Source organism: Lactuca sativa, chromosome 3 (genome assembly GCF_002870075.4).
Source record: "Lactuca sativa cultivar Salinas chromosome 3, Lsat_Salinas_v11, whole genome shotgun sequence".
Taxonomy (NCBI): Eukaryota; Viridiplantae; Streptophyta; class Magnoliopsida; order Asterales; family Asteraceae; genus Lactuca; species Lactuca sativa.
The window spans coordinates 131211319-131222493 of NC_056625.2; the positions used below are offsets into that span (position 1 = coordinate 131211319).

At 35.4% G+C, this 11175-nt stretch overlaps 1 protein-coding gene across 1 annotated transcript; it reads right to left on the bottom strand.

Moving 5' to 3' along the window:
* Positions 1-992: 992 nt before the first annotated feature.
* On the bottom strand, positions 993-2993 carry LOC111912966 (1-aminocyclopropane-1-carboxylate synthase 3). Its single transcript, XM_042900280.2, is given in 4 exon segments — positions 993-2230; positions 2323-2365; positions 2368-2482; positions 2565-2993. Coding segments are annotated over 4 exon segments (1419 nt in total). The 5' UTR covers positions 2844-2993; the 3' UTR covers positions 993-1248.
* Between the last annotated feature and the right edge of the window lie 8182 nt (positions 2994-11175).

Below are 11175 nucleotides of genomic sequence, written 5' to 3' on the forward strand. Positions count from 1 at the left end.
AGGAAATAGGGGCGACATGAATAAGGGAAAAAATGCGGGGTTTTTTTGAGTATCAGCGACGATACTAGTCGTGGAAGTCGTGAATATTGGTGTCGCCGTTATTAATTTACATGAAACAAACGACACCAGCCTTTGGGTTGTAGACATGATCGAACGGAAGTGGTTTATTAAAACAGGTGAAAACAAATCGTTATTTTAACGGCACTAGCGGCCACAACTACTATTAGTGGTGACACTTGTTAACGTCACCGCCAATAGTGGTTGTCGCCACTATTGGTGTCGCCGTTATTGCCTTTGATTCTTGTAGTGAATGTATCGGAGCGGTGAAACTATTAGCCTTTGATTCTTGTAGTTTGTATCGTTAGTTCGTCATTAAATGATTTTAGGCTCGGATTAGCGACAAATTCATACATAGGTGCAATGCAAGTCAATTTTGTAGTAGCCAAAAAGAATTATGATGTAGATATTAGTTTAAAGCAAAAATATGATAGGAATATCCCACCCCCCTCATCAATAAGTGTGATACTTCTAAATTAATCATACGAGCCGTTGGTACACATTCTACCTCTGTTGGAAGAACCAAAAAAGAAAAAGTCGGTTACACAAACATGTATAAGAAAACAAAACGGCCGGCCGATGTACGTCGGCACCAACTTCTGAGTAACTCAAGCCGCAGATAGCGGCGCTGCCATTTTAAGAAATCTGATTGTTAAGAAATCGTGTCACAATCAAAAGGTGGATAAATAGTTATGAACATCATATTCTTTATTCAATATTTTAATTAAATAAGTTTATAATCACAATACTTGTATATTCAAACCATTTTTTTTTTGCGAAATCAATATGTATTCTTAGTTTGTAATATTATTATGTTTCATAAAAATTTCAATATGTGATTGTGTTTTGTGATGGGATAAAACAACGTGAGTATACAAACATGATAAAGAGTATATATATTATGATTTTAGTAGAACATTTTCAAAGAGAAATACTGAAAAAATCGAAGTCTCTTGAACAATTCAGAAATTAAGTTACATCAAAATTACTCAATGATTTTACAAAGCGAAGAATCATATGCCACTTCTAATCCACAAGGATTGAGTGCACGATCTCTGTTTAGGAACTAAGAATCCCACAAAAAGTATATAAAAAAAAAGAAAAAAGAAACTCAATGTACATCATATTAATACATTGAGAAAATAACTAAAAAGAAAATCAAACATATATGTCGATCAATCCATCGCATGCCTAACGTTCATCACCCACTTCCCGTTGGTGATCAAACGATAGTTCAAAAACCCATTTGGGTAGCGACTTCGATCTTCTTGAATCTCTCTTAAGTAACTGTTGATGACGACTCTGAGTATTTTTCTTAACTATGGACTCTACAAACAACTTCACACGTTGCATGGCGACTGCTAGGGTTTCCTCCGACATGTTTGCAAAGCAAATCCTAAACCAACCCGGTTCACTACAATGGCACGATGAACCCGGTGAAATGTTCAACCCAACTTCATAAACAATCTTCAACCAAAGCTCCATTTCACCTTCGAAAGTATCTGAGCTCAAAAGCTGCCTCATATCCACCCAACAATACAAACCAGCATTGCTTTGAAGACACCGAATCCCTGTTTTCTGAAGCCCCTTTACAAGCTTTTCATGTCTTTGCTTCAATCTTCTTCGGTTCTCAGAAAGATAAGTTTTTGTGAACTTCTTGTCAGAAAGGATCTCCGACAATAAATACTGAGTCTGAGAAGAGATCAAACCGAAGCTAGACATTTTCGTTGCAGCAGATACAACACGCTCATCGTTGGAGTAAATAGCTCCAATTCGAAAACCAGGGAGTCCAAGATCTTTAGAGAGACTATAAACAATGTGAACTCTTTTCGCGATTTCAGTGTTCATGAGGTTTCTGTTTTTTAAAACCTCCATGATACTAGTAAAGCTTGGATAGCTAAACACAGTACCTGAGTAAATTTCGTCGCTAATGAGGTGGATATTTTTCGTTGAGATAAAGTTGACGAGTAGATCGAGCTCATGCAAGCTCAACGAAGTGCCTAATGGGTTCGAAGGATTTGTCACCAAAACACCCTTGACTTTGAGGTTCTGTTTTTCTGCTTGTTTGTAAGCATCTTCAAGAGCAGGTTTTGTAATTCTGAAACCATTCAAACTTGAACAATGGATTGGAACAATTTCAGCTCCAGTTCTCCATTTTAGATCTCTATCAAACCTATACAACATTAAAAAACTCGATCAAAAAAAGATACAAAAGTAAAAGAGTGACCTTGATAAAACATTTCATGTATAAAAATGTCAACTCACCCTGGATAATATGGTGTCGGAATGAGAATCGCGTCGCCGGGTTAGCTATGCAAAACATTAGCGTCTCGTTAGCCGAGGTTGCACCTGCTGTCAGTACAAGGTTGTTCGGATCAAAAGTAACTGTGTTTCCTCGTATCTCCGACATGAAGCGGACTAAAGCCTGTAGATAAAATTCGTTTATTAATCACAAAAATATTGAAGAAAAATTGATATAAAGAGATGAATGATTAAATTGTGCTTACATTCTTGAAGGCAGGAAGGCCATGGTAATCTTGAAAGAGAGCAAGTTCTTTAAAGATAGATTGATCGTTATTATGTTTCTTGAAAGCTGCTATCTCTGGATTTTTCTGGAGCCATGATTCAAGAAGATCAAAGGAGAGTTGATTCTCGGCGAGACCCATTTGGATGATTCCATTGGGATTCTTAACTTCGTCGTAGGGATTCTTTTCGTATTCTTCCCATCCGAGGAAGTACGATGAATCTTGTCCATGAGAGTTGCATGTGACCTTTGATGACAACATAATTTCTTGATGATCTTGAAAGTTCTGAAGAAAGTGAAAGTGGCAGGAGATGGAAAAAAGAAAGTGATGTGATTTGTTGTTGGGAGAAAAGGTGTGTTTTTTAGAAGGATTGATTAGGAGAGTGAGTGATTTATGTTGGTGTGTTTGGAAGGAATATATATAGGGGAAGTTGAAGGTAGAAGGATCCAAGCTGTAAAGGGAATGCCATGTCAGATCCTCTTGACAAAAAAGGAATGCTAATTTTGATGGAAATGTTTTCAAAATTTATGGTTTTTGAAAAAACAGTTGAAGTGTTTCGTTATTGATTAAAGTCCTTGTAAAATTAAACTATCTAAAAAAACAAAAAATGTATTTTTTTTGTGCATTTTTCCTTCTAATTTTAATGCTTTTAAAGATTAATTAATTAACCATCAATTATTGAGCACTTAGAGTTATGAAAACACATCTCTAAAAGAATATAGTCGATATTATTTAAAGTCGCAGTCAAGAGATGCAAATAAAAGCTCTTCATATATTTCTATTTGTTTCACAAAATTTACAACAAACCTATTGCATATAATAAAAAAACAATTATATATATATATATATATATATATATATATATATATATATATATATATATATATATATATATATATATATATATATATATATATATATATATATATATATATATATATATATATATCATCACCGATCTAAAGATTCTACATATATATATTAAATTATTATGATTATTTTAGGAACATGATAAAGAGTTATTTTTAATTGTTTCTTATTTAAAATGTCAAATAATTACTAACCACTGAAATTATTGTTACTATCGCAGGATAAAACTTTTGACGTGTTATAATCACTTAAATTCTGTCAACTTTGCTCAAAAGGCAATCGCTTCCATTTTGTCAATTGTGCCCAAAAAGTAAGAAGACATTCGATTACAACAAAGTGTTTTCACATCGTTCAATAATCATGAAAAGTTTTCTTCCTATGAAAAACCAAAAAACACGTATTTTCTGTCTACTTATACTGCTGAGTTTGTATACTAGTTTTTTGCTTTTCAAAGCTTATACAAAAAAGAGTGTTTCTAAAAGCCCATTACCGACAAAAAATCTTGAAGAAAATGGAGCAACTGGTGAAAGGGGATGCAGACTAGGACCCTTCATCGTGAAATGGTCGACTACTTGCTCCCCGCCTCCCCCTCCCTTTCCATGGCCCATTTCTTCATTCATGTCGGCTAGGTCTGTATTTTTGAAGTTTGAAGTCAACCTGAGATTAAGTAATGACGAATAAACAATTTGGAAGCAGTGAAATTGCAGTTTGATGCTTCAAAACAATCACTGTTTCCCCTTTTAGCTAATACAAAAGCATCTGGATCGATATACAGTGACATTAAGGATGAAAGTGGGTCAAAACCCGGACTGAATAGACCCGGATCTGGAAACCCAAACCGGTTAACGAGATTTTGTAGATACGGAAACCGGACTGGTATATAGGAACCAATTCCAGTTCGGTTCCTGATACGGTACTGGGTAAACTGAGTTTAGAACTGAAAACCCGAAAACATCGAAGTGGGTAGGTTGAAACCCGATAAAGTGAGTTTAGAACCGGAAAATCCGAAAAAACCAAAATTTTTTGGTCATTATTTATTACGTAGCGGGTTGAACTTTAAATATTTTCATATTGATATCTCGACTTCGGAGGATTGTAAATCATTGAATATAAAACCAAAATTGACAAAATTATAGTTTAAAATCATATGCACAATATAAACTACACTCTGAAAAAAATTATATGTCAATCCGATTGTAAATGAATGAGATATGCATCTGTTAACGTTTTCACAAAATTCAATGTACAAAAGCAAATTGGTAAAAAGTTGAAAATTTTCAGCTTTTATATCCCGATTTCGAAGGACTGTAAGTCATTGAATATCAAACGAATTAGATATGAATGGTTTAAATTTTTATAGAATACAAAAAAACTAAAAAACAAAAAACTTTCAGTTTTAATATATTGATATTGGGGGGACCGTAAGTCAATGAATATAAAACTAAAAATGAAAAATTTATAGTCTAAACTAATGTAAAAACTCTAAATTATACGTTGGAAAAAACCGTATGTCAGTGTGACAGAATCTCGTAACACAAGGGAGTTAGATACAATTAGTGGCATAAACTAATTAATACATATGGCCCACATATAATTCTCTGTTAGTGGAACTTAATCAGCAAGTTTAATATTCACAAATTGGAGTTAAAAATGGAAACTAAAGGATGATTCCGCCATTGGTATTTGCTAGCTGATTTGAATCCAAAAGTAGGACGCTAAACTAAACATAAAGTTATAATACTTAATTAGGAAGAATCCATAATTAGTAATTGAACATGATCTATAACCTCTACCTAGTTACCACAAAATAATGTCTAACGGAATTTACAAGTCACAACAAATGCAATTTATTGGAAGAATCAAAAATCGATAAACACACACCACACTATGAAGATGTGAAGAAAAATAAAAACACAAATATTTAACAAGGTTTATAATATCAAAGGATTAATTGATACAGATTGGACCGCAGACAAATTTTATTAATTGTAGACATCAAAACACACATTCGCCATATGGTTAGAGATACAATGAGATTTCTTTATAATGAAGTTGACGTAAAAACTACTTGATGATGCCCAAGAGTCATCAACGAAAGGGGTTTTGGGATGTGCATGGCAAACCTTCTATTTGAGCACTATTCGAGCACCCCAAACAATTTCCCAAGGATGACAATTATTTTTTTGGGTACTACATACTACATCGCAAACCTTGTCAACGACAAATCTCAAGAGTTTCTTTTTCATATATGAAACCCCAAATAAAAATACAATATTTATAAAAGATTGATGAAATCAATCTCCGACCTAAAGTAATCTAAATCCCTAATACCTCTATCATATCATAATCTAAACATAACTTTTACTAAAAAAAAAAAAACAAATCTCAACATTCCCCCTCAAGTTGGTGCATATATATCATTCATGCCCAACTTGCTAAGAAGATTGGAAAAAAAATCTTTATGGTGGATTTAGTCAAGATGTTTGCTAACTAGTCTTCTGATCGGATTTTTGGTAATTCCAATATCTTGTTGTCTCACTTTTCTTTAATGAAGAATCTCTTCACTTCCACATGTTTGGTATGGTCATGATGAACTGGATTATAGGCAATGTTACGTGCGGATTCGTTATCACAAAGTAGCTGAACAAATTGTTTTAGAGAGTAACCCAAATCTTGTACAAGATTGTTTGATCTACCATGCCTCACAAATATCAAAATCCATACTTAATTCTAAACTCTGCCTCAATACTAGATCGAGCCACAACGTTTTGTTTTTTACTTCTCCATGTTACTAAATTGCATCCACCAAAGCTAAAATAACGAGAAGTAGACCTACCATCAACTTTTGATCCGACCTAATATGCATTTGTGTATATTTAAATGCTTTGGTAATTTGAATTCTTTTTGAAAGAATTCCCTTTCCTGGAGCTGACTTTAAGTATTGTAGTAGATACATGAAAGCATTCATATGTTGTTCACCTGCATTATGCATATAAGCAATGTCTGGTTACGTGTATGCCAAGTACATCAACATTCTCACAAGTCTTTGATACCTTTTTTTTGTTGACTACAACATGTTGTGTTTCATTCTTAAGCTTCAGACCATCAACAATTGGTGTATATACTGGTTTGCAACCTGACATTCTAGTTTGTTACAAAAGATCTATATAATACTTTCTTTGGGATAGCAAGATTCCAACATTTAATCCAGACACTTAAATCCCAAGAAAGTATTTTAGTCGACCAAGATCTTTCATTTCAAATTCATGGACAAATATTTTTTTAGATCATTTTGTTCGCTGAGGTCATCACCCGTAACAACCATGTCATCAACATATACGATAAAGGCAGTAATCTTACCATGTTTCCTTTTCAAAGATAATGTGTGGTCAATATTGATTTGATTGAAACCGAATGACTTCACAACCTTAGTAAACCTTCCAAACCATGCTCTCAGGGATTGCTTGAGCGCATGCAATGACTTCTATAACTTGCTAACTAGGGCGATGCTACACTTATACAAGGTGGGTCACTTAACCTACCTAAAATTTTCTTTTTTTTACAATGTCCTATATAAAAATTATTTAGGAACAACCTTTAATATTTATAATTATCCACCTTGTCTTTAATCTGTTTAGAAATAGTGTACAAATCTAGTGTAACGTTTCGTTAAGATATTTTGTATTTCACAATATTTTAGGGTTTTGGACTGGAACTCGATGAGTTGGGAAGCTCCAACTCGTCATGTAGGAATTCTTTAGGACACGAGTTTAAGGACTCAACTCGACGAGTTAGGGAGCCCCAACTCGATGAGTAGACGTTGGAAAGGAAAAAACCCTAATTTTTAGGGTTTACACCTTATTTAAAGGCCTTAACCCCCTTTGCTTGCCTCCCTCATCACCCCCTTTGTCCAGAGAAACCCTAGTTCGTGCTTTTCCTATCATTGTGAGTGTGTGAGAGCTTTAAAAAAATGTATTCTTGGAGTTTGTTTGAAGAGGCTTGAAGGAGGAAGTGCATAGCTAAAGAAAGAGGTTGTAGATCCGGTGTCTTCACTGTTGAGGAATACATATTGAGGTATAAAGCTGATACCTTGATCATTCATTTGCTAAATATCTCCATTAGAGGGTTTTGCATCATTTTAGCTTATTATTGAGTCAATCTTGGACTTGAGCACGGTTTGAAGCTATGACATCAGATCTGGACACCTCATGGCCTCTTTGGACGTAAAGTTGTGATTTTTATTAAGTCACGACCCTCCCTCATGCTCTAAATCCATTAATAAGCCATGTTGGAGTGTTTTAGCCCCTTAAAGCCAAGCATGGACGTAAAGTTAGAAACTTTACGTGATTAAACCACCCTAGAACCTCAGATCTGCAATATGAAACATTGAAGCAAAGAACTAGAGGCTTAATGGGTCAAGACCCTCCTCAAAGGAGCTAGGGCTTGGGTCTAAAGCTTATTAGACGATCTCAGGGGAAAAGATGGAAACTTTACCCTCCTAGTCGTCTCTATGGTTAGGGATCTGAAGTTTGGAACCTTTGGATTCGAGAAAAAGGGACTTAATGCATTAAGTAGGTTGGCAAAATAAGGAACTTGACGAGTTTACAAGGGAACTCGACGAGTTGGCTCGGGGTTTCCTCGATTTCTGGATACTGAGCGAATTCGGCGAGTTGATGAGATAACTAGGCGAATTGTCTCGGATTTTCCCTGGTTTTCTGAACACTGAAGGGACTCGACGAGTTGCCAGATCCACTCGACGAGTTGGGTCAACATGGACTGCTGACCTTGACTTCGACTTTAACTCTAACCATGGTTGACCATGTTTGACTTTAGGGGTATCTTTCGTATTTCGGGATTTTGACGAAGTTAGTCACATGGTGATTGTAGGCAGTTGAGTTCGGAGCTGTGAGTCGGGATTTGATCGTATCAGTTCAACATTCATGAGAGGTGAGTCTCCTCACCATACCAATGGGTTGAAGGCACCAAGGCCGGGCCATTTTGTGATACATGGTACACTAGTGATGTATTAATATGTGTTATACTAGTTGGTTACATGCTATATAGTATGCTAGTTGTTTTGTGATACTTGCATGTAAGACCTCGGGGGGTTCCTGAGGCACTTGGGTGCAAGACCTTGGAGGGTTTCCAAGGCATCCTAAGTAAAGATCTCGAGGGGTTCCCGAGGAACTAGAGTATATGAACTTGGAGGGTTTACATGACATCCCTAGTCAAGACCTTGGGGTGGTCCAGAGGCATTAGGCTAGGACCATATGGGGGTTCCCATGGCACCCGAAGTAAGACCCTCGAGGGTTTCCAGGGTATCGTTATATGTTTATATGCATGACTTATGTTGCTTATATGATTGATATGGATTATATGATTATATGGTCTATGTGGGGTATGCTTTGGGGAACTCACTAAGCATTAGCTTACAGTTTGTTGGTTGTTTCAGGTAGTTCAGGATCTAAGGGCAAATGATGGCACGACACGCACTCTCTGGCGTTTTGTTTGGTGACACTCTGTCTATGAATAATTTATCTGATGTTATGGATTTTGAAAACAGTTGTGATTGGGATTTTATATCTTATGGAAATAATTTCTTTATTTAAAAATGAATAATTTTATTCAAAATTTGGGTTGTTATAAGCTGGTATCAAAGCCTTGGTTTGAGGGAGTCGGGCACACCCTTGGGTGTGTTAGTGTAATGCTTGGTTCCCGGTATATATTTTTTAAAATTAAGTATTTCATTTTTACTCTAGGACTCGACGAGTTGGAGGCCCAACTCGTCAAGTAGATGTGAGTTTTGGGACGCGGGTGGAAGAGTCTACTCGCCGAGTCAGAAGCCCCGACTCGACGAGTAGACCAGTCTGGATGAAATCCTAAATTTGAGAGATTTGTAACATACATGTTCAGTTATCATGTTTTGTAATTTTTACAAATTAATAATATTATGAAATATTATGTGATTTTGAGCGTTGAGTTCTAACAGATAGTTTTTACTCGCATTGAAGTAAACTATGTTTAGAATAATTCAGAACGTATTGGAAGTCTGATGAGATTCCAATCAAATGTCAGCTATTGAAATTAATGAAAATATAAAGTTGAAAATAAGTAAAATTATATTATTGAAAGTTGTAAAGAATCTCATTAGAAACATTTAGGCGAAAACCTCATCGAAATCCGAGTTATAACGAAGAAGTTATGACTTATTGAAGTTTCGCGACAGAATCGACACGACGCCGTATGACGTAAAAAGTGAGTTTTCGATAAATGAAAGTCGTAGTATTCGTTAAACCAAGAATTTTCTTAAAAAGAACCTCAAAATCTAACTTCATATGAAGAAATTATGATTTATTTTAAGATTTGGAATAGTAGTAGACAACTAAAAACTCGAAATAAAGATCGAGTGAAATTTAGCTGATGCAACCTAAACAAGAATCGAAGGTCTCGTTAATAGTAATAAAACGGTAAAAAGACAGACAAAAACGGACGTCGGATGAAGAAGTTATGAATGTTTAACGGACTTTTCCTGTCCCGGCCTGTTAAAAATATAATAGTAAAAATAAAGTAAAAGTTAGCCAATAGAGTCTAAACGAAAGTGTAGAGTATAATCTCACCTACGCGTGGATATGAAGAACGTCAAAATTCGAGCTCGTATACGAAAGATACGAATTTTTAAAGTTTATGGCCCAAATATCGAGACTAGTCCGAAGAGGTATGCCCAGTGTAGAAATTTACGCCCAGCGTTGGCATGGCAGGACCTCGGATTCACCACGTCACCGGTCTTCGCATGATAGCCACGTAGCGGACACATCCGAGCCACGTGCCCTTTATTCGGAGAACCAGACGCGTGTCTCGTAAGCCCTGTGTAGTAAGGTGCTTCGAAGCCTATATAAGGGATGCGAGGCCCGAGAAAATCATATTTTCAAGTCGAAAATCTGCCTGAGTAAGGCCCGGTTTTCAACTAAAATCTTCGGTTTCGTCATAGAAAGTAATTTTTAGAGTCGAAGTGTTGCCCAAATTATCATTTATTTCTTCGGTTATTTCACGGTGATTTCAATATAAGGACAATTATATGTTATGTGTTATATATTCAATATACTTTCGTATGTTATATCGGATTTATGCCTTTGGCCCTGTAGAGCATGACTCGTATAATTTCTGGGATTGGCATAGGGCTATGTAGGACTGAAAGCCTGTATATTCTAGCAAAATGATAATCTGAAATTGTTTTTTTGTGCCATTTGGGCTGAAGCTTTATTGATGTATATCAAGTATTGAAATTATTATGTCTCGTTGATTGTAAATCATTGAATCATAATGTTGGTTGATATGAAAAGTCTTTCCTATGATACACATAAACCTTTGTTGTTCTTTGTCCCTCCGTGCTTCTATCATATTGATATGTATATGGCATAGTGTTATATTGTAACTGTTATTGAACTCACTAAGCGTCACCTGCTTATCCCTCTCAATGTTTTAAACTATTGTAGGTGATAAGCATCCAATATAGTCATATATTGTTGGAAGATTTAGAATAGTTTATAATATTACTTTTGTACTTGGGTTTACGTTTGTATAAAAAGCTTTAATATCCTGGATAGTTATGTAATATACTAAAACTTAGTCGGTTTGTATCTAGTCTTTTGTAATCAAACTATCAATGTAAATATTGTTTATAAATATGCATGTAGCATGTTTTGGAGTAATTTGGAGTAATTTG